The 24,846-nt window shown below is 42.0% G+C and overlaps 1 protein-coding gene across 3 annotated transcripts in view; it reads left to right on the forward strand.

Moving 5' to 3' along the window:
• SV2B (synaptic vesicle glycoprotein 2B) overlaps positions 1 to 24,846 on the forward strand; it is a 199,137-nt gene that overhangs the window by 102,804 nt on the left and 71,487 nt on the right. For all 3 annotated transcript variants that reach the window (XM_030873197.2, XM_060293889.1, XM_060293888.1), the window contains one exon: positions 18,443 to 19,264. In XM_030873197.2, coding sequence (XP_030729057.2) covers positions 18,814 to 19,264 — 451 coding nt within the window. In that variant the 5' untranslated portion in view covers positions 18,443 to 18,813. The remainder of the gene's footprint in view (positions 1 to 18,442; positions 19,265 to 24,846) is intronic.

Consider the following 24,846-nt stretch of genomic DNA (forward strand, 5'->3'; position numbering starts at 1 on the left):
CAGCCCAGAAAGTTCTACTGGACAGCACATGAAGGTTCTGCCTTCATTTCTTTTAAATTTCTAACTTTTTTAGTTTTGAGTAGGGTTATTTATTTCGAAGAAAAATTAACTCACATTTGTGATGTGTTGAGAGTTACGGTAATAGATCAATCCTAGTTATGGAGGTTTACACACATCTGCTGTGCTTATCTATCCATCCACTTACTTTCTTCTATTCCTCACTACCGCCCTATAAGGTAGGAAACACTGAGGCTGAGAGGAGTTAAATAAACTTGCGGGAGATCTGGACTTGGATTCAAACCCAAGTTGGCCAAAGGCTGAAGTATGGACCCCAGTTTTCGTTTTCTGGAAGAAGCATATGCTAAAATATTGCCAACTCACTATGCTTCAGAAAGAAGCTCACAAGTCCCTTATTGCTGCTGCTCCCTTTCCTTCTCTTCTTCTAGAAAGTTTCATTGTCTGGGTACAGTGTACCTGATTCCCCTTTCCCAGAGGTAACTACTGTTAATATTTTGTTAAGGAAGTTCACCCTTGCAGAAGGTTCCCCATGCATAGAGCCATATGTAGACTGTTTTCGTATACGGATGGTGCACTGAGCCACATAGGGGTGCTCTCCGAAGGCCTCACTATGGTTGCTACTTTGAATTTCAATTCAGTAAAAGTCAGAAACCCCCTCAGGAATTTCTGTGGATTAGAATCAGATGGAACACTTCCAGTTTGCTTGGGACTTGAGGAGAGCTGTCCATCTGGGGGTGTTGTGGGCAAGGCCTGCTTGAAAGCGAATAATCACACAATCATTTTGAGGGAGTGGGGGTGGGAGTGAGGGGGCCCATTCTCACCCCCATCTTCTGGTTTGCCAGCCGACGGGCTCATAAGGATATAAATGTTATCTTTCCTCTTGACTTGCTTGTATTATAGAGAGAGTGAGTTTAAAGTCAGGGGTGTCCAGAGGAGGGAAAATGGATCTTCTGATCCATTTAGAAGATTGAAAGGCTAGTGTTCTGATGTTAGGATCTCTTATTTAACTACATCACCCCAAACAGGAAAGAAGGCTCTGATCCAGCCCTGGGTGTGTGCATCTTCCAGAGAGACCTGAGACAGTGAGAAGGGAGCATTTGGTGGAGGCCCGGGGCAAGACGCTAACTCTATAAAAGTTGTGAAATTACACCACAAGCAGTTTTCTTTAAAACATTTTTTTCTGCTGAAGATTTTAAAAGGTGGGACTGAAGAATTCCTCTGTGGAAAGCCTCCTGTGTCTAAAGCAAAGTATTGCTTCTGTAAGGAATCTTTTTAGTCCCTATCCCTGAAAATGGCCTGTGTGTCCTGTGAGGTGCTCACCAGGGAAGCGATTCATCCAGTTCATGCAAACTGAGAGCTAATTTTTTCGCGGCATGTCCATCAAGTCTGTTTGGCCTGATTGGTATCACCAGTCAAGCCAGGGTCCCTGAGCTCACAGGAAGCAATGGCAACATTTCTGATGTAGTACAAACTGACTGGTGTCTGAACAGCTGGTTTCCAATACCCCAGCAGAGACCCCTCCCATTTTGCAAAAACCTTTGTATGTACACTTCTATTTATATGCACAACAGCTTGCAAATTACCTCTTTTTTTCCTTAGATCTCTAGGGCAAATCATGACTGTGTGGTTTATGAAGAAGAGGAAAGTATTTTTATTTTTCCTTCTGAAAGAAAACAACACTGGGTTAGCTGATTTCAGAGGTAAAAGTTTCCAAAGATCATTTTGCTAGGGACAGTCCCATATTCACGGAACACAGAAAGACATGGTGTCTTTGGTTTCAAGGCTCCCAATGGCGGCAGCCGGCAGCTCTGGGGGTGGATCCCAGATGACACCTGAGCAGGAACTGTCCTTCACACAGCATGTTGCAGTGACGCGCCATCTGTTTCTAGGATGATTCCAATAGCTGTTGAGGAGCCCATGAAAATATCCCTGCCAGGTCTTCTTAAAATTCATCTTTTCCCTGTAGACGGTATATGATAAACCTCTAAGTAATAAGGTAATTTAGAAACAGGAGGACAAGGAAGATACGTCTTTTAAAAAAATAAGCTTCCTGTTACCTAGTTTGGTTCCCTCCTACCCACCTCCTCCCTTCTTCTGTCCTGCTCAGGACTCCAGGACGTAGCTCTCTCAGAGTTCATTTTGGTATCCAAGGACAGATGAAAGGATGCTCCGATGGGTTATTTGGTTTTCCACTGCCCTGGGCTTCAGTGGGGCAGGAGTCCAATCTTCTCTTTATTTTTCTTTTGTAATAAAGTATTTATTAAGTGCCTTTAGTGCAAAGTCCTGCAACCTACCACCTGGGAGACAAATACAAGGTGGATCCTGCCCTCAAGGTGCTGACAATCTAGGCAGTCAGCTGCAAGAGTGCGTGAGTGTGGCAATACTGCTTCGAATAGCTTAAGCAGAATTCTTTAAGATGTTGACATCATTTGAAATCTCTCCTTACTAAATAGGTAGGAGTAATTTCAACAGGAAAGCCAAACGGTGGAAAGAGGCATATGAAGGAATTTCATCACGCAAGTAGCCAGGCTTGTCAGGTATCAGACTGAGATAATCTGTGACATTCAGTAATACAGTGGAGAAGCCCAAAGACCACAGCAGAGGCTGCCAGGGATAGACCTGGGTGTGAGTCTGACTCTCCCTCTCTCCAGGTTTGTGACCTTGGGCGATTCTCTTGGCCTCACTTAGCTCCTGTTACCTAAACCCACCTCTTAGGTCTTTGAAAGGATTAAATGAGCTGTGTGTGAGAAAGCTCCTGACATGTACTACAAGCTCATTAAAGGGTCCCTTTCTTTCCCCTTTTCTTTCGCTGTTACTCTAGGATTTGGAGTGCAGCCCAGAACTGTACAAAACTCTAGGCTCTAGCACTAAATGTGTTTGCATTCCTGGCAACATTTGAGCTCTTTCTAATTACAAAGTTTATACTTTGCCAAAGCTGAATTAGAGGCGAGGATGGAGAGAAGGAGGACACTAATTACAGAGATGTCATACATTGGAGTGGGGGGCAAAGGAGAACCATAGGGACAGTCACACCCGGAGACTGAGTCACTCCAGGATAATTAGGAGGCAAAGACAAGAATTAGAATGTACTGGGGTAGATTAAAAAATATATATTATTTCAGGGAACTACAGGGGACTGGTAAGAGCAAGATAAGCTGGGAGGCCTCTACTTATAGTTTCTTCAAAGTGAGAAACGTGGGGAAGGTTTCCAGGGACTGGGAGAGCAGCGGGCTGATGGGATGCAGGGTGGAGCCATAACTGGGCAGCAGAAATCAGGGGCCCCTAGCTGAGCAGCGTGTGGTAAGTCCATAGGCCTGAGCTGCAGAAGCTGCTACCTGCAGGCAACCCTAGAGGAGGGACTCTTCCGTGGCTGGGTTATTGCAAGGCTGGAATGTAGCAAAGAGCAGGCTAGTTTTGGGGTTTTTTTTAACTTGTTATTTTATATTGGAGCATAGTTGATTAACAATGTTGTGTTAGTTTCAGATGCACAGCAAAGTGATTCAGTTATACATATACCTGTATCTAATCTTTTTCAAATTCTTCTCCCATTTAGTTTGTTACAGAATATTGAGCAGAGTTCCCTGTGCTGTACAGTAGGTCCTTGTTGGTTATCCATTTTAAATATAGCAGTGTGTACATGTCAATCCCAAACTCCCTAACTATCCCTTCCCCACATCCTTCCCCCCCTTCCCGTAACCATAAATTCTTTCTCTAAGTCTGTGAGTCTGTTTCTGTTTTGTAAATGAGTTCATTTGTATCATTTCTTTTTAGATTCCGCATATAAGCATAACATACAATATTTCTCTTTCTCTGTCTGACTTACTTCACTCAGTAGGTCAATCTCTAGGTCCATCTATATTGCTGAAAATGGCATTATTTCATTCTTTTTAATGGCTGAGTAATATCCTATTGTGTATATGTGCCACATCTTCTTTATTCATTCATCTGTCAATGGACAGTTAGGTTGCTTCCATGTCCTGGCTATTGTAAACAGTGCTGCAATGAACATTGGGGTGCGTGTATCCTTTCAGACCATGTTTTTCTCTGGATATATGCACAGGAGTGGCATTACAGGATCATATGGTAGAAGAGCAGGATCGTTTTAAGAAAAAAAATGGACGAGGGCTAAGATGAGAGAAGAGGTAAATAAAGACATGAAGAAGAATTCCTTTAGCCCTGCCAGTGGTCCTCAGACTTGCCTTTGGGGCACGATGGGGAGGTCTTGGATCCTCCTGGATATCAACTATATTAATCTGTCCATGCCACTCTTCATTTTCCTCATAGATCTGTATCCACAAAGTTTTTAGTCTTTTAGGAAGAGACCCAAATTTTCACCCAATGCCCCCTCCCCCAGTGGAGTATCAAACCATTTAAGTTTAATGCCATTTCTGTATTTTTTTGGGGGGGGGATCTACTTCTAAAGATTGTAACACACCAGAAGATGGAGACTATCTTATGTGTGAAGAAAGGACCCTCTTCTTACAGAAATCTGTTGTTCTTAGGTTTAGTAAAATGTCTATGAACTAGACTATAAGGGACATGAGGGCAGGAGCTTGTTATATCCCCCTTGGAGTCCCCAGCACCTGATACAGGACCTGCTGTGTAGTTGGTATGCCTCCCCCCCAAAGTATTTGTGGAACACATGAGTGACTATAGTGATGACAATTCAGTAAGGCTAGTCCCCTAGGAGGAGTTATCAGAAAAGGAGAAAACACAGCTGGGGAGGTGAAGTGGGAATTGTTTAGCGAGGGTCCTTCAAGGCCAAATTTGAGGACAGTGGTTTGAAGAAACCACTAGGAGATGTTAGGCTGTGAGGAAGTGTGCTGACCATGTTGGGGTGATTCAGGTGAGGGATGCTCTGAGGCAGTGTCAGTTGGATGAAGGCTTGTCTCCAGACCTTATTTCTTTGGCATAGTGTCAAGATGTAAAGTCTAGTAGGCTCAGCGGGCAAAATCTGTAAACCACACAAGAAGAGGGTCCTGGGTGTTTGGCTTTCTTGATGATGACCACTGCAGTCTTCAAGCTTATATTCAATTCTGTTATTGGCATAGTGCTCTAAACAATTTGTTTATCTTTAAGCTGCACTTTCAACCAGTAGGACTATTTTTGAATCAAATCTATTTTGAGAAGGAAAATAAAGTGTATTTTAAATGCGCAGCAGATTCTAATATCTCTTCTTGCTCTGGGAGGTGGAAGTCCACCAGCAGTGGGACCGATCTTTAAATGTTCCCTTAGATAAGCCTGTGCTGTGTTCTATGAGTTTCCAGGTAGATGTGGGCAGCACAGAGGGCTCCATTTTAATAGCTCTTACTTTTCGTTCCAAAGGAAATATTGCTTCTCAGAAAAAAACAAAACAAAAATTTTCCAAAAAGCAAAAAGCTTGACCCCATTCCTTTCCTTTCCTCCAGGTTAGTCTAAAATGTACCTGTGCTTCTTCACTCCTCAAACTTCGAGGTGTCAATGAGTTCAACACCCTCTGTTGTCACTCAAGGTCCTTCCTAATCTGGCTCTACCTTCCTTTCCACAGATATCTCCAGCTATCCTCCCAAAGTCCCCCTTAACTTCCTCTGGACTCACTGGCCTCCATGGAGATCCCATCATTAGAAAATCTGACATTGCTGAAAGGAAGCAGAATATGTCACGCCAAAAGATGCCACTTTGGCATATTGATTATTTTGAATTAAAGGTACTTAAGAAACAGCCGGTACAAGAAGAACACTATGATATTCCTTTGTTCCCCTGAAATCAGGAAACAAATCTCCCACATGAAAGGTACCTACCCTGTAACAGAGAGCATCCTTGTCACAAGAGCTGAGGAATTTAGAGCCAAGAAGACTGTATAAACGAACCTTGTTACTTCTTTACTAATTTACTACCCGAAGTCCAATCCCCTTTGTCTTGGCAATTTTTCATAGATTTGTTGTTTCTTTGTCTAGAAGGTATAAAAGCTGCCTGTGTTAGTCATCTCTTTGAGTCTCGTATTTTTTTGAGACTCCTGTATGTATAAAGTTAAATCTGTTTTTCTCCTGTTCACTTGTACTGTGGCAGTTTAACTATTAGGCCAGCCAAAGAACCTAGGGAAGAAGAGAACATTTTCCTGCCCCTATGTTACCCAAATTTGCTGTGTAATTTTGTCAGTCTGTGAATTTACTTAGGGCACATCTGTTCCCAAGTGAACATACAGGGATGTTTTCAGTTGTTGCTTACAGTGTACAGTCTTTGTTGAGTGTATTTGATTGTAAGATGAAGTGGGATTGTGGAGGAATAGAGGATCCCAGGGCCTGGTTTGGAGGGTCTGTGTTATCTGGCAGACAGGCCCTCTCAGTGGTAGTCAACATTTAATTTTTCTTCAAGCTAGCATTGGTTTCTGAGAGGTACCCATCTGGCAGCAGGAGAGGCAATAAGGGTGTGGGGGAGGAAGCTTAGTAAAGATGGAGAGTTTGAATCCTGACTCTCAAACTTACTAGCTGTGTGACCCTGGCAAGTGACTTGACCTCTCTGAGTCTGTTTTCTTATCTATGGAATAGAAAAACAAGCATAACTCTAACCCAAAGTGGGATCCGGCTGCTCGCTGCTCAAAAGCCAATAAAGAGGCAAGGTTGGTGGAAAGGAAAGTTTGCTTTATTTTGGAGGCCAGCAACTGTGGGGGTGGGGAGGGCAGACTCCTGTCCCGCTGACAACCAGGGCACAAGAGCTTTTATAGGCAGAGGGAGGGGCTACATGTAGAAACAGCACAGTCAGCTCTGACAGTCATCTTGAAATTGGTCATCAGTGGTCTGATCAGCGTCATCTTGATTGTTTTAAGTACAGTTAGTCTTCAGTTCCAGCGTTGGTTTGTTCCATTTCTTTGAGGCCAGTTCTCGGAATTGTGGCAGCTTATGTCATGGCTACAGTCTGGTCATCGTGTAGCTAACTTCTTCCACCTGGTGGGAGTTTCGGTATCTACAAGCACACAGGATATGGCTCAGAATATTATCTACAGCCCTTGAGGAGGAGCTAAAGGTCCTTGAGTTTGCTTCATGACTGAACTATTATTTGGTCTCCTTCTACTGTTTTCCTTTGTTTCTGCATTTTCTCACTTCTCTGATTAAACTTATTCTTTGGCTAAAGTTTTTCCACAGGCAAAATGCAGGTGGAAGACAGAGGGGAATGACTATAGGGTCCTGCTCTGTTTCATAACTATCTCATAGTGTGGTGAAGTTGAAATGAGATGATAAATCTGAAGTACTCAGATAAGAAAATGTTGCTTTCATTCTACCTTGAAGGCAGTGTTTTCTGTCTGGGTGGTATTTGTCAAGCTTGCATCATTCATGCATGATCCTCAAGATTTTTACCATATCCCTGGCAAAGATCATACTCTTACTTAATTTTTAAAGAACAGTCAACTCACTCTTATTAAAGGAATACATTTATTTAGGAAGGAAACTATACCACTCTTGTAAATATAGGGTAACTATAAAAACAAACACAGTGAAAGCAATACAATGTTATGTTGTTGATGTTTAGCCAGATACCGTGCCTTGCTAAAAGCTCGGAATCTAAGGCTTGTTTTCACTTTGTTAAAAAGGGCAGTTAGCAACTAGGAGGTACAGCTGTGCTGGCCCCCCAAAGGAGACTTTTCCTTTGACAATTGAAAGGGATTGAAAGAACATTAAAAATGAACTTTTTCTTTATGTGATTCAATGTTATTTAATGTGATGCTCGAACATATCTTGAAATCATGTCAGATACCAAGAAATGTAGCATCACCCATTCTGGGAAATTGGCCTTGGGCATCAGTCATTTGGGAGTGTCGGGGAAGGGGAAATTTCCCCCTCAATCCCTCTTGAGTCCTTGTGGCTGGACTAATAATAAAAGTGACACACGACAGATGAACAGGAAAAAAAGAAACAAATTTTAATTTGTGCATAAGGGGGTCTAGTAGAAATGCGACCTAAGAAGTGTCCAAAGCAGGCGGCCTTTATACTTTTTAGACAAGGAAACAATGCATCTGTGAGGAATTTACAGGACATAAAGACTTAGGTTTTGGGCGCTGAATTAGTGAAGAATCTAGAGTTTGGGCTTGGGGTATTGACAAGGTTGTTTTACGTAGGCTTCTCAGCCTGAATTCCCTGTCTCTGGCAATAAGGGTATTCTTCTACCTCCAGATATAGGGAGTGTACTTTTTACATGAGAGATTTATTTCCTGTTTTCAGAGAGATAGAAAGGAGGATCAGAGTGACCCTCCAGCGTTGGCTGTTTTTTAAGTAACTGTAATTCAAAGTAATCAATATGCCATTGTGGTGTATTTTGGGGGGCCCACCCTGAACCCCAACAGGAGCAAAATATCTGGTGATTACAGGGATGTTTGTCAGGGTCAGGGTCTCCAGAGAGAGGAGCTGGTACAGAGTGATGGGGAGAGGTGGTCAGGACACTGGCCCAGGGGTAGGGATTCAGGGCGGGGCTCCAGCAGACTGGGATGACATAAATCACAGCAAGATCCTTTTTGACCCACCTCCTAGAGAAATGGAAATAAAAACAAAAATAAACAAATGGGACCTAATGAAACTTCAAAGCTTTTGCATAGCAAAGGAAACCATAAACAAGACCAAAAGACAACCCTCAGAATGGGAGAAAATATTTGCAAATGAAGCAACTGACAAAGGATTAATCTCCAAAATTTATAAGCAGCTCATGCAGCTCAATAACAAAAAAACAAACAACCCAATCCAAAAATGGACAGAAGACCTAAATAGACATTTCTTCAAAGAAGATATACAGACTGCCAACAAACACATGAAAGAATGCTCAACATCATTAATCATTAGAGAAATGCAAATCAAAACTACAATGAGATATCATCTCACACCAGTCAGAATGGCCATCATCAAAAAATCTAGAAACAATAAGTGCTGGAGAGGGTGTGGAGAAAAGGGAACACTCTTGCACTGCTGGTGGGAATGTGAATTGGTACAGCCACTATGGAGAACAGTATGGAGGTTCCTTAAAAAACTACAAATAGAACTACCATATGACCCAGCAATCCCACTACTGGGCATATACCCTGAGAAAACCATAATTCAAAAAGAGTCATGTACCAAAATGTTCACTGCAGCTCTATTTACAATAGCCCAGAGATGGAAACAACCTAAGTGCCCATCATCGGATGAATGGATAAAGAAGATGTGACACATATATACAATGGAATATTACTCAGCCATAAAAAGAAACAAAATTGAGCTATTTGTAATGAGGTGGATAGACCTAGAGTCTGTCATACAGAGTGAAGTAAGTCAGAAAGAGAAAGACAAATACCATATGCTAACACATATATATGGAATTTAAGAAAAAAAAAATGTCATGAAGAACCTAGGGGTAAGACAGAAATAAAGACACAGACCTACTAGAGAATGGACTTGAGGATAAGAGGAGGGGGAAGGGTAAACTGTGACAAAGCGAGAGAGAGGCATGGACATATATACACTACCAAACGTAAGGTAGATAGCTAGTGGGAAGCAGCCGCATAGCACAGGGAGATCAGCTCAGTGCTTTGTGACCGCCTAGAGGGGTAGGATAGGGAGGGTGGGAGGGAGGGAGATGCAAGAGGGAAGAGATATGGGAACATATATATATGTATAGCTGATTCACTTTGTTTTAAAGCAGAAACTAACACACCATTGTAAAGCAATTATACTCCAGTAAACTTGTTTAAAAAAAAAAAAGAAATTAACTGCTTCTTGGGGTAAGAAGAGCATCAACCAGAGGTTCTTGACTTTGAGTGATCACAAGAATTACCTGGAGAGCTTGCTAATAAAACAGATTTCTTTCCCCCTTCTGTGTCAGAAGGTTTGGAATGGGGTCCAAGAATCTGTGTTTAATTGGTACCGAGTGATCCTCCTGTAGGTGATTTGAGGACCACACTGTGAAAAACCCTGACCTGGCTTTAGAACACAGAGGAGCAGAGAGGGAGAGAATTAGCATTTCAGGGATTACTAGGTCAACATTAACATCTTAACAGATCATCCCACCATATACATTTGTGTAGTATAAATAAATACATATTTACAATATATAATATTACAGAAACTATTGGTATAATGATGTAATATATGATTTGCCTATATTTTCACCTACTATTACAGTGTGATCATTTTTTTTCTTAATAAGTCCTTCAAAACCCATAATATTTAACTATATAAGTATGCATAAGCTGCATTTACCGAGCCCCTATTACTTAACATATGGGTTGTTTTCTGGGCTTGATGTTCTAAATGATGCTTTGATTGATGTACTTCTCCATAAACTGTTATTTTGCTTTTGTAGTTTAAAATAAAGAACCATTCTGAACAGTCAAATTAAGGCTGGCATTCCTTTAAAGTATTTGTGTTTCTCTCCAACAAAAAGATGATGTAGTTTGGGTCTTGTTTAATAACCAATACACCTTGGAAACCGGCTTTCTGTTTTAACACAATAGAACAGCTGGGTGCTTCAGCTAAGAAGAGAGAAGTACTTTTAATGTCACACTAATGAGCCCACACTGTGTTAAGTGGGACATCTGAGGTTGGAAGCCTCAGAGAACACATCTTCCGATACTAGCCAGATTAAGCCTTGTTATTTTCGGCTCACAGTAGATGTAACCTACTCCAGAAACATCAAGCAGTGTATTTCAGGAAGCATAGCAGGTGGTTAAAACATATTTTATAGTCTGAAAGTTGATAACAAATAACTCAAGTAGTCCTTAGGACCATTGCACCAAGCCGGAACCTCGGTGTCAATGAAAGGCCAGTAGGGAAGTAAAAGAGTGAATGACCCCTTGTAAAAGGTGGCATCTTCAGGATGTCAGCTGATCCGACTTTTTTTTGGTAAATAAAGGTAAACCAATTGGTCTATTTACAGCCAGGGCAGGGGCACTCTGGCCCAGATGCCATTTTGACTTGCTTTCAAGCAGGCACTGAATAACTATTAACCTCCTTTATCGAGCAAGGATTTTCAAGGACCTTCTATGTTTAAAGACTCTGTATTTGGTTCTAGAGATTAAAAAATTAGTAAAATCCCATGTTTTACCTATCCTACAATTACTCACAATCTCCTGGCAGAGAGACACATAAACAGTCACAGTATAATGTGATTATAGAGATATGTGCAGAATGCCATGGGACCTCTTGGAGTAATTCTAAATATTTAAGAATAAAGAGCCATCGCATTGCCAGAAAATGGTTAATCAGTTTGGAAATTGTTGCTCTTAGCTTAAAATGGACACTATCCCGATATTAAAATAATAATAATAATGTTTTATATATTACTTAGATGGTTCAAGGCATTGTCACAGATATAGAAGAAAATATTGAATCAGAGAGCTGGAAAGGACCTTAAGAAGTCATCCAATACAGCCTGTCATTTAGATGCATGGAACTGAGGGCTGCATCCAGGGTCCCACCCTGACTCGATGGCAGGCATAGGGCTGTAGTTCACATCCTCTATCTAGTGTTCCAGTGGTCTTTCTCTTAAACAACTGACAATATTTTGTACTGAGCCCTCTTGTCCTATCTTTGGACTCATTATTGGCATGACCTGCACAGTTAGGATGGGAACTGAAGTAAGAGGTGTCTGCAAAGCTAACTGACACATTGGCTATCTCATTAGTGCCTATCTGAGTTTGCTGACTTTCCTATCTCTTGTTCACGTGAAATAGAATTACACTAAGGTTCTAAATATGATCTTCTCAGGCTTTGCCCCTCTATGCCTCAGTTCCCCCTTAATTCCTGCCAAATAGTTTCAGGAGTACCCAAGGCCATCTCCTGTGTTGGTGCACTAGCCTTTCTAAGTGTAGGTTATCTGCCATGTTCTTCTGCCCTGACTCTTTGGGGTGAATGTCTCATCAAGGCCAATTGCAGCTGAAGCCACAGCTGCTACTGACTCCTGCCAAGGAGGCCAACGAGTGCGCTCAGCTTTCTAGGGGTGGGTCTGAGTCTACTGGCATCTTTGCTAAGGGGACCATCTTCCATTATTGTTTGCATCCAACTTGCCACATTCTGGGCTCTTGATATATCACCAAGATTTGATTGAATCTGGTGGAAAATCTCAGAATTATCTTTCCCTCCACCTGTGGCCCATTGGGCTACGACAAGGCTGTTTTCTCTAATTCTCACTTCTAATGGGTCCTGCATGCAGATAGACTCCGTGATGCTTGCCAAATTGGCTTTCAAGACATGACAAAATCCTAGGTTGAATAAAGCTTAGACTCTAAATCAGTACCTCACTATTTAGAAGAGCCTAATGTTAATACGGGTTCCAAGGAAAAAGAGGTCCATAATCACGGGTAACACTGGTTTCCACCAGTTAAATAGATTTTGGGGGGAAGAAAGAGGGGAAGAACAGCAGCTTTATTATATAATATAAATTATAAAATTATTTAAAATAATTTATTATTAAATATACATGGCATAAAATCCACTCATCAGAGTAAATGATTTTTAGTAAATGTATAGAGTTGTGCAACAACCATCACTATAATCCAGTTTTAGAACACTCGCAGCACTTCTCTGGCTCAACTTCCCTTAAATTTATTTACAGTCTCTCCCCGCTCCCAGCCTGGCCCCAGGCAACCACGTATCTGCTTTCTGTCTCTGTGGATTTGCCTCTTCTGGAGGATGTCATATCATGGAGTCATACGCTACACGACCCTTTGTGTTTGCCTTCTTTTACTTGGTGTAATGGTTTTGACGTTCCTCCATGTTGTAGTATGCACCGGTAGTTTGTTCCTTTCTCTTGCTGGTTATTCTTCCATTGCATGGATAGACCACCGTTTGTTCATCCATTCATTAGTTGATGGACATTTGTATTGTTCTCAGTTTGGGGCTATTGTAAATTATGTTGTTATTTACATTCACATATTAGTCTTTGTGTGGGCATGTGTTTTTATTTCTCTTAGGTTGGAATTGTTCGGTAAGTGTACGTTTAACATTTTAAGAACGTGCCAAACTGTTTTCCAAAGTGGCTGAACCATTTCTTATTCCTACCAACAATGTATGAGGGTTCTAGTTCATAATATCCTAGTCAGCACTTGCTATCGTCTGTCTGTTGATTGTAACTATTCTGATGGGTGTGTGGTGGTAGCTCATTGTGGTGTGAAATAGGTTTTTATTCAGGTCTTCTCACAGCTTTTAACATAGCCATGTGCATTATGAATCTCTGAAAGAAAATGTTGAATAGAGTATGCAACATTTCCTAAACTTATTTGCTCTTGAAATTCTTTTTTTCCCCTGAAATGAGCATATTAAAAGGCCTAATGTTCTGCAGAACACATTTTGGGAAGCATTACATCATTTGATTATAACATTATTTTTAGCTTCGTTCTGTGTGATATTTAATCATGAACAAGTGTTTACCACGCGATGATTTTGAATCAGATAGCATAGACGCAGAGGTTAACAGAATGTAAGAGTTAAAGGAGGATGCTTAAGAGATTTGTGCTGGGTCATTTTGGAGAAGCAGTGGTTTTCATGAATAACTAAATGTCAGTTTGTTTTTCTCTGTGTTTTGTTCCCCAGCCCAGTCCAGATGGGCCCCCAGATCTCAAGTGGAGTTAGGCAAGGCTCAAGTTGGGATCCTGGCTACAGTTTCCTTATCAATCCTCAGATAATAATCATAACAACAACAACAATCATAATAAAAAATCAAATTTATATTGATCACATCCGTGCCAGGCACTGTGCTAAGCACTCTTCATGGATTATCTTCCCAAATCCTCAACATAGGTACTAGTATTACAACCATTTTACAGGTGAGGAAACTGAGGCACAGAGTCGCCAGTAGCTTGCGCACAGGTAGCAGGAAGTGGCAGAGTCGGGATTTGAACCTGGGGCCTTAACACTAGGGGTTGTGTTCTTGAACCATTCTGCTATATAGCCTACCACCCTCTAAAAAGGCAGATCAGCCTGAAAAAAGACTTGTCTGTCTGTCTTTCTTTTTTTAATTTATTTATTTTGGCTGCACTGGGTCTTAGTTGCAGCATGAGGCATCTTTGTTGCGGCATGCAATATCTTCAGTTACACACACACACACACGAAAACTTCTACCTGGTTTTGTTGTCTCTAGGTTTTCACTTAAAAACCAGGACACGCATTCCCACCAGGAAAATCTTTCCAGATCCCTGCTCTGCATGACGCTACTTTACTCACTTCAACAACAACTTCAGGTCTTCAACAACTTCAAGGGAAGCAAGGGCTTCCCTTGCTCAAAGGAAAATTCTCAGTCCCTGAGCAGGGCATTCAGACTGATTGCTATTTCCCTCCCCAGTCTGTCTCCCATAATCGCCCCTTCTTGGATCCTCTGCTGTGGGCAGATGCTTCATTGCTGCCAAAACAAGTGAAGCCATTCCTACCTCTGTGCCTTTGCTTCTCCCTGTTCTCCAGCCTGTAGTGCCCTCCTCTCTGTTGTTTGCTTCTCTGAGCCCTTTCCTGCCCTTGAAAATCCCCCAATCTCTAAGATGCTATTTCAGCAGAACTCAGCTCATAGCGATCCTTCCCTTCTCTGAACCTCCTTGGAGAACCTACAACCTGTGACTCTGGTCATCTGTCCAACCTCTTCAGCCTCAGTCTTGTTTATTGTAAACTGAGTATAAAAACAGGGCTTCCCTGGTGGGGCAGTGGTTGAGAGTCCGCCTGCTGATGCAGGGGACACGGGTTCGTGCCCCGGTCCGGGAAGATGCCACATGCCGCAGAGCGGCTAGGCCCATGAACCATGGCCACTGAGCCTGTGCATCCGGAGCCTGTGCTCCGCAACGGGAGAGGCCACAACAGTGAGAAGCCCGCATACCACAAAAAAAAGAAACAAAAAAACCCAAAAAGAACAGCCCCTGCCTCATAGGGTTCTTGTCCCAGTTGGAATATGTAGAGCACACGATAAACTTAGCATTGTACTTGGCTCAAAGCCACAAGGCAAATGCCCAATAAATGAAAGATAATATTAGTGAGAGTTAATATTAACATTTAATTTTTATGACTGCATGATGCTTTGTGTTGTTTGACTGTCTCATGAGGGGTGGACATCTTGAGAATGGGGATCAAGTCATGTCATAACTAATACAATGCCTTAAGCACCAGAGATCCTGGGGAATGTTTGTTGAGGATGGGCAAACAAACTTGAACTTGAGAGTCAGAAGCCCAATGTCAGTCCTAGCTCTGCAGGCAGCTCCTTGTCTGACCCTGACTTGTCTCCTTGGACTCCTAAGTTTCTTCCACTGTACATCATCCCTAACATTCTCTCTGAAGCTGGCTTCAAATCCAAGCCCTGGAATTGATTCTCTGTGTTACATCGGGCACATTCTTTAACCCTCTTAGCCCTCAGTTTCTTCATCTGTGAAATGGAGAGAATAACATTGCTTCACTATTGGCTGTGAGGATAAATGAGGTAATGCTTGTAACATGCTCATCTTAGTCCGCAGTTGACAGCTGCTCTTCTGGTTGTTTTATTATTGCTGTTTAGCTCATAATCATTAGACTTGCTGACGTTTTTGAATATATGAGTTTCCTGGTGCTGCCATAACAAAGGAGTACAAACTGGGTGGCTTAAAGAAAGAAATGTGTCGTTTCACAGTTGTGAAGGCTAGAAATCCAAAGGCAAGGTGTTGGTTTTGATTGATCCTGATGAGAGTTGATTCCTTCCGAGGGCTGTGAAGGAGAATCTGTTCCAGGCCTCTCTCCTTGCTTCTGGTGGCCTCAGACATCCCTTGTCTTGTCAATGGTACCCTCCCTGTGTCTCCACATCATTTTTTCTCTATGTGTGTCTGTCTCTGCATCCAAATTTCCCCTTTTTATAAGTCACCAGTCATATTGGATTAGAGCCCACCCTAATGACCTCATCTTAACTTGATTATCCTTATAAAGACGTAGTTGCAAATAAGGTCACATTATGAGGTACTGGAAGTTAGGGTTTCAATATACCTTTTTTTTAGGGGGGAGGGGTCCCAATTCAACCCATAAAGGATTAATAGCTGTACTCTCTAGAAAATACTTTGCTGGAAAAATGAGTTGGCATTTCTCAATGAAAGAGAAAAAAACCCCACAGCACTTGACAGTGAGTCTTCCCGACTCCACGACACCTGACATTCACAGCAGTTCATTTAACTGGATCAGACGAGTGGAATTTGTTTTGACAAAGATCTGCTTCTTTCCACAAAGCAAGTCCCAGGACCTTTGCCCCGAGTGGTATTTCCCACATGTGCTTTTGGAATTGCAAATCTATCATTTTTAGTTCATGACATTTTTGCAGAACCCCCAGGATGGAAATAACACACCAGATCTCAGGCAGTTGGCGCGTTCTTTCTCCATTTTTTATAGCACTCTGCAAAGCTCTCATGCTGTTTACATGTGATTTATATTCCTCCTGTGGTCCTAAATGCATATAATAAAAACAGATTTAGAATATTAATTTGGCATGGTTCAGGCCAGCATGGCCTAATACAAATTTATTTACTGGGGATGGTGAAAAATCTGAAAGGATGAAGTGAGAATCAGTTCTCAGTAAATATTTCTTGCTGACTTTTTACCTCACTGTTTCTTAAAGCGTAGTCCACTGGATTCCTTATGACGTTTGTGGAAGTTGCAGATTTCCAGACCCCATCCCAGCTCTGCAGGTTCAGAGTCTTTGGGGGAGGGGTGCTTGGATTTGCATTTCTAATGAGCCCCTCATGCCCTGACTGGCTCTGGCCTACCCTGCGTTTGATAACCACTAGTGTCTGGCATCCCCCAGTAGATATCGCTTGTGTTTTCGGAGTCAAATGAATTCCAGAGCTGGAGTCTGTCCAGGGCTGAGGGCGAGGAGAGCCAGGCAGACAGGTGTAAGGCAGGGGGTCCAGGGATACCCTGTGGGCACGGCAAGGGCAAGCGTGTCCAGTCCTCTGTGGGGTGGCATCGGCTGAGCTTGGTGAAAGGACAATGTGGGTTTCAGGTGTGACAGGGAGGCCTGGAAAGGTTGAGGGAACGAGTATGTACTTCACAGCAGGTGGGTTGAGCTGGGGAGTGGATTTCTGGCAGCCCTGATGAAAAGATCTGAGCATCCATCTTAGTCTGAGGGTCTGGCAGTGGGGAGAGTTGAAGTGAGTTAAGGTGTCCGGGAGGGGTCTGGCCTCCACCTGGGGGGGCTGCTCAGTAAGAAGCTGGGCCTCAGAGCCACTCGGGAAACCGCGTGACTCAATTTCTGAGCTTGAACCAGTCCCTCTGCATGCATTCTAGAATCTGTTTTCTAAACTCCCCGGGGGATCTAGTGTGACAGACCCTTGGAACAGCATTTGGGAAGAACGACAGCCATGGAAAGAACTGACTTTGGGTATCAGTGGACCTGGTTGAGTCCTGGTTCTGTGACCTTGATCTAACTCCACCTGAGACACAGTTTCTTTATCTGTAAGATAAGGAGGCAAACACATTTTCTTTCTTTTTCTGATTGTTGTAGGAATTAGGGATAAGGGATGTGACACATTTAACACAGTTTCTGGTACCCAGGAGGCATTGTTAAATGGTGACTCCATACCTTGTGAGAACTGGAATTCTAGGGATGTAATTAGGACAGGGTCTGTTGGGCATGGAAATCAACAGATGGACCCACTGATTGGAATTGGGATATAAGGTAGGGTCTTGGCTCTGACAATACTGGGTCTTGGTTTCCAGAACTGGAGCTAGAAAAAAAAAGAGCAAAATAACATCAATGCTTAAACAGTGTTTACCAAGCAGGTCAGGCACTGTTCTAAGTACTTTATGCACAGCCTTATGGGTTAAGTACTATTATTATCTCCATCTTACAGATGAGAAAATTGAGGCTCAGAAAAATATGTGCATGATCACATGGCCATTATGTGGCAGAATCAAATTTCAGGCACAAGCTCTCTGGTTCTGGGTCTTTAGCAACTATTCTTGCCTATTTAAGACAAGTACAAGGTCAGAGTGGCCCTGGAACCACAATGCTGAGTTTCAAAAGTAAGCTGAGCCCTGGGAAAAATGGTCCTGGATATTTCTTTGCCATACATTTCTAGATGTAAAATTGTACAGCCACTTCATGCCAAAGTTAGAAAAGCTGGCCTCCTCATAACAGAAGCTGAGCTGTAATAAACCTGCCCTGTTGCCAAAAGCTTGATCTACCCTAACAGAAAACCCATAACACAAAATCGTCTTGTATTGAAAATCTCTTGCTCGCTTTATATTTCATTCTTGTATAAGACTTGACCCCTTTCATGGGTTAATCAATGCTTCCAAGGGCCTCTCTGACCACTGCTCTTTTTCACCGGTTTAAGGCTCCTTCATTTGGTATGAATCTGATGTCTAACCAAGATTTCCTCCACATTACACATGAAGCACTGGCACTAATAAACATATTTGTTTAATTCTGAGAGTATTTTGTCAGAATTTCCACATTTCATAACATTCTTCTCTTTCCTTTCTCTGTACTCCAGGGTATAACCTTCAGTAGCAGAACAAACCAGGCCAGTCAGCAAGTTGCCAAGTCCCACAGACTCCTTGTCAAGGAGAACAGCTGGACCCATTTCTAATCAACGTCTCCAACACAATACCCTTGGATTGCTGCAGGAGACCAGACCAGGATTTGAAACTTTCCAAAGACTTCCAATAGACATTGAGTGCACATGGATACTTAGGTCGCCTTTGAGACCAAGGCGAAGAATACAGGTGTCACGTTCACCCAAGAAGTCCACATTTAAACAACTCTGTACATAGAATGGATGATGTTTATTGAAACAGCCCAAACCTCTTTCACAGTGCAAGGGATATAGCTCAAGAGGCAAGCAGGCAGTCCCAGAACCAAGGAATGGATGACTACAAATATCATGACAACTATGAGGGCTATGCCCCCAGTGATGGCTATTATCGTGGTAATGAATCCAATCCAGAAGAAGATGCACAGAGTGATGTTACAGAAGGCCATGATGAGGAGGATGAGATCTATGAGGGCGAGTACCAGGGCATCCCTCACCCAGATGACATCAAGGCCAAGCAGACCAAGATGGCACCCTCCAGGGTGGATGGTCTTCGGGGCCAGGCAGACCTGATGGCCGAGAGGATGGAAGAAGAAGAGCAGCTGGCCCACCAGTACGAGACCATCATTGATGAGTGTGGCCACGGACGCTTCCAGTGGACCCTCTTTTTTGTTTTGGGTTTGGCCCTGATGGCTGATGGCGTGGAAGTGTTTGTGGTGAGTTTTGCCCTGCCCAGTGCAGAGAAGGACATGTGTCTGTCTAGTTCCAAGAAAGGAATGCTTGGTAAGTAGAAATTTTCAAAGGTCATTCTCTTTGTGGCATTAAAATCTGAAGGGGAAAGAGCAGTAAAATTTGTATAGCACCTGTCACTGTTAGGTATCTTAAATCTATCATAGTGTCCTTGCAACACTATCATTTTACATCCATTTTGTCACTAAGGTATTTTTATCTCAGAGAAATTAATAGGCACAGGTTTACAAAGCTAGTAAGTATTGGAGCTTGGGTGCCTACCCAGATCTGTCTGAGTCCCAAGCTCTTAGTTCTTCTTTCCAAGCCTTTTTTTTTTAAATTGAAGTATAATTAATGTACAATATTGTATGTTACGGGTGTACAACATAGTGATTCACAATTTTTAAAGGTTATGTTCTTTTTTCCAAGTCTTGTTGCCTCCTTGAGAGTCTGGTTTCTCTCTTTTTCATGTTAAACCATCTTCCATAGCCAAATGACAAATTCATTTTGTGTGTGGCAAGCCAGGGGTCTCTTCCACTCAGTACTTCTCTCTATGTCTTTCCAGAACCTGATAGCATCTGCTCCTGGTTTCTCTTGTATATAAGTGTTAGTGGGCTGAATGCCCATGTGCCTTGGCGATGAATACTGGGCTGAGCCACCCACAGAGCCCCTTCAGGCTGTTGGGGATCACGCTGTGAAGCACAGATGGATTCCATGGGATGGAGGACCAGCTTTGCAAATCATTGATGAGACTAGCACCATCAGAGCCAAACATCAGATATCAGGGCTTGCGGCACAGAGGATTCTGTGAAGTTAGAGAGAGGATGGGCATAAATTGTGTGACATAGAAGAGATTCATCAAAATATAGACAAAATAGTCTTGGTCATTAAATGTCCTGCAAAACATATTCATTCTCTAATTTCAGAGTCCATGCAATTGATTGTTTAGCAAATATACAGCTACAGAGAACTTACTGTGAGTCAGGTTCTTCCTCAAGACGGAGACATAGTTATGACCCACAAGAACTCAAAATCCATCTAACAACTTAGTTCATTCACTCAAAAGATATCTCTTACTTGTGTACCATGTTTTAGTCTTTGTGCTCAGGCCCTGGGGAGAAAATATTGAACAAGGTAGATGTAGTCCTTGACTCTCAAAGAACTTACATAAAGTAGGACAAACAAGCATTAACGAACATAGAGAATTATCTGATTATGGTAGGGATACCTGCTATGAAACACTTTGTGCCATTCTGGTCCCAATGCCTGCTGTAGAGCAGGGATTGACAAACATTTTCTCTAAAGCTCCAGATGGCCTCTGTCACCACTACTCAACTTTGCCTCTAGCACAAAAGCAGCCATAGACAATTTGTAAACTAATGGGCACAACTGGTTCCAATAAAACTTTATTTACAAGAAAAGGCAGTAGGCTGAATTTAGCTTATGGGCTATAGTTTGTTGGCCCCTGATTTTGAGCCACAATAAATAAGATTGGGATATAATATAAAGAAAATATCTGCATAGAGAATTGTCCCTGGAGGCTCTTAAAAATGGTTTTACAGGCTCACAGATAATAGAGATCAGACTTGTGGTTGCCAAGGAAGGGGAGTAGGGGAGGGAAGGAATGGGAGTTTGGGATTAGCAGAGACAAACTATTATATATATGATGGATAAACAGCAAGATCCTACTGTATAGCACAGGGAACAATATTCAATATCCTGTGACGAACCATAATGGAAAAGAATATGAAAAGAATATATGTATAACTGAGTCACTTTCCTGTACAGAAGAAATTAACACAACACTGCAAATCAACTATACTTCAATAAAATTTAAAAAAAAAGAAAAAAGAAAAATACGGGCCAATATCCTTAATGAATATAAATGCCCCCCCACAAAATCAGCCTTAAAGAAGTAAATTCTGACACATGCTAAAACATGGATGAAACTTGAATTATGATAAGTGAAATATACTACTCACAAACACACACACACACAAATGGTTTTATCCATTCCTGTTTAATTAAAGAGACATTTAAAATGATGAGAACTCTGTCAGATACGGCCATCAGGAAACCAGAAGAGACCAAGTATATGCAAACAAAAGAAATGACTCAATAAGCAAGACGTCACCCAGAGTTTTTAAACACCAACAAAATTTTATTTTTTAAAAATTATTTTTATTATTTTTTTATCAACAAAATTCAGCTGTGTTTCTCTAAGTTTCAATAGATTTTTTAAAAAGGGCAAAAACCAAAACAAAACAAACCCCAACCTCCTGATCAAACCAAACCATCCCCAATTGATCTAAATATTGCCAAGACCATTATTTTGTTTTGTGACATTCTCAACTGAAACCTTGGGTCCCTATTAGTCCAAATTGGTATGTCAGTAACGCTTTCACTCCCTCTTGTTCTCTCTGCCACCCTGGTAACCTCATTAACAGCATGGTAACAGCTCCTGCTGGCTCCCAGGGCAAATGCTAGGAGTTGAGGGAACATGGACCCAATTTGGAGAGCCCACATTTGTGCAATTTTGCTTTCAGTGTTTATCATGAAGATGCTATGACTCAGCCCAAGAGGGGCAGGCAGACCCCTGAGCAGAGATGGACTCCCGATGCACTTTTGGGGCCCCCTTTATGGATCCAGGGAGGTGGGTGTTTGGAGGGTCTCGTGAGGCCGGCTTTTCCATGTGCTGTCTCATGTCAGCTTCATAGTCACCATGGTGCTTATAGGATTTTTATCCCATTTGTACACATCAGAAAACAGGCTCAGAGAGCTGTATTTAATGTCACATAGTAATTGCTGGAGCTGGGATTTCAACCCAGATCTTTCTGATTTCAGAGTCTGTGTTCATTCTGCTATACCATACCGCCTTTCTTTCACACATGGTCTTTAGGAAGGAGGTCATGCCATGGGGCAGACTTCTTTCCAGTCATCAAGCATCCCATAGATTACTTGAGCACCATGGATTGCTTCCAACAGAGACATAGCATGGTGTGGGGAATAGTGGTGTGGACACTGGTGTCTGGCCACTAGGGTTTGGCAACTGGCTATATTATTTATTTTCCAATGACCTTGGGCAAGTCATCACTTCTTTAATGATCAGTTTTCCAATATATGGAATAGGGTAATGATACATCTGTTGTGAAGATTCAGTGAGATAAAGCTGGTAAAGCAATCAGCTCTCCATGCCCCTAAACTACTGTTTGTTCTTGTTACTTTGTATTATGACAGTCTCCTTTCAGCATTTACAGTGAATTATAGTTGCAGTGAGACAATGGAGCAGCCTGGACCCTGCAGCCAGGTGGCCTGGGTATGAGCCCTTGCTCTGTCAATTCTTAGGAGGGTGACTTTGGGAATTACTTAGCTTCTCTGTGCCTTGGTTTCCTTCTCTGCAAAATGGAGATACTAATGGTATCTTACCTCATAGGGTTTTTGAGGGCTAAATGGATTTAATGCATTTAACTTGCCTGAAACAGTGCCTGCCCGTAATAGGTGCTCATTTTAGTTATTATTGTTGAGGTTGTTATTATTACTAAGTTGATTGCTTGATAATGATGACTCATCCAAATTCAGGACTAGATTTTCTCAGGTGACATTGCATATTTCTTTAATCCAAAGTTATTTATAATAGGCTTTTAAGGTCAAGCTTCCCTACCTTGGCTGGTAAAAAGGCCTTTTCTGTTCAAGTGCTAACCCAGTTCTTTCTTTCCCCTTCCTAGCTGTTTTTCTTTTGTTTCTTTTTTTAAGACAATATTTTTTTGAGAAGTTTTAGGTTCACAGACAAATTGAGAGGAAGGTACAGAGATTTTCTTTATGCCCCTTCCCCACACACATACATCATCTCCTCCTATTATCAATATCCTCTAGCAGATGTACATTGTTACAGTTGATGAACCTATATTGACACATCATAATCACCCAAAGTCCATAGTTTATTTTTACTTTAGGGTTCAATCTTGCTGTTACACATTCAATGGGCCAGACAAATGTGTAACGACATATATCCATCATTACAGTATCATACAGAGAATTTTCACTGCCCTAAAATTCTTTGTGCTCTGCCTATTCATCTCTCCTCCCTTCCCCAACCCCTGGAAACAACTGATTTTTTTTTTTTTTTACTGTCTGCATAAAGTTTTTTCTTTTCCAGAATTTCATATAATTGGACTCATATAGTATGTAGCCTTTTCAAATTGCTTTCTTTTGCTTAGTAATATGCATTTAAGTTTCCTCCATGTCTTTTCATGGATTAATAGCTCATGTCTTTTTAGTGTTGAATAATATTCCATTGTCTGGATGTACCACAGATTATTTGTCCAGTCACCTACTGAAGGACATCTTGGTTGCTTCCAAGTTTTGACAATTATGAATAAAACTGCTATAAATGTCCACGTGCAGGTTTTTGTATGGACATAGTTTTCAGTTCCTTTGGGAAAGTATCAAGGAGTGTGATTGCTGGATTGCATGGGAAGAAAAAGTTTGGTTTTGTAAGAAACTGCCGAAGTCTCCTAAAGTGGCTGCGCCATTTTGCTTTCCCACCAGCAATGAACGAGAGTTCCTGTTGCTCCACATCCTCGCCAGTATTTGGTGTCTTCAGTGTTCTGGATTTGGTCATTCTGATGGGTGTGAAGTGATATCCCGTTGTTTTTTTTTTCTTTTTGTGGTACGCGGGCCTCTCACTGTTGTGGCCTCTCCCGTTGCATAGCACAGGCTCCGGACGCGCAGGCTCAGCGGCCGTGGCTCACGGGCCCAGCCGCTCTGCGGCATGTGGGATCTTCCCGGACCGGGGCACGAACCCATGTCGCCTGCATCGGCAGGCGGACTCTCAACCACTGCGCCACCAGAGAAGCCCTATCCCGTTGTTTTAATTTGCATTACTCTGATGACATATGGTGTGGAGCATCTTTCCATATATTTATTTGCCATCTGTATACCTTCTTTGGTGAAGTGTTTATTAAGGTCTTTGACCCATTTTTAAAGAAGGATTTTGTTTTCTTATTGTTGAGTTTTAAGAGTTCTTTGTAGGTTTTGGATAACAGTCCTTTATCAGATGTGTCTTTTGCAAATATTTTCGACCAGTCTGTGACCTGTCTTCTCATTCTCTTAACTCTCTTTTATTTTAAAAAGAAACTGGGGGAGTTCCTTGGTGGTCTAGTGGTTAGGACTCGGTGCTTTCACTGCCGTGGCCTGGGTTCAGTCCCTTGTGGGGGAACTGAGATCCCTCAAGACCTGCAACTCAGCAAAAAAAAAAAAAAAAAAAAAAGGAAACTGAAAGTGATATGCCTCTGGACTTGACTCCTAGTTGATGTTCCAGGGAAAGAATTCAGAAGGACAACTCTTCCTACCCCCAAATTCGGGCCTCAAATTATAGACTATTTTGTTATTTTCTTCCTGGAAATGGATGAACCATTCAGAAAATAAAAGAAGCATCCCCAGGCCAGGTAACAAAAATATCTGGGTACCGCTGTGCCACTTTGCTGAGGTTTTAGAAAGATGAAAGTTTGCTTCCTTGAAGGGTTGTGTTTTAGTGAGTCACTTGTCTAGAACTGTCTCAGTTGGGGAAGAAGAAGTCCTGTGAAAATGTTGTTAGCATCGAAGGGTCAGCCCTGCTTCTTATAAAGTGGTTGGTC

The sequence above is a fragment of the Globicephala melas genome, chromosome 2, assembly GCF_963455315.2.
Source record: "Globicephala melas chromosome 2, mGloMel1.2, whole genome shotgun sequence".
NCBI lineage: Eukaryota > Metazoa > Chordata > Mammalia > Artiodactyla > Delphinidae > Globicephala > Globicephala melas.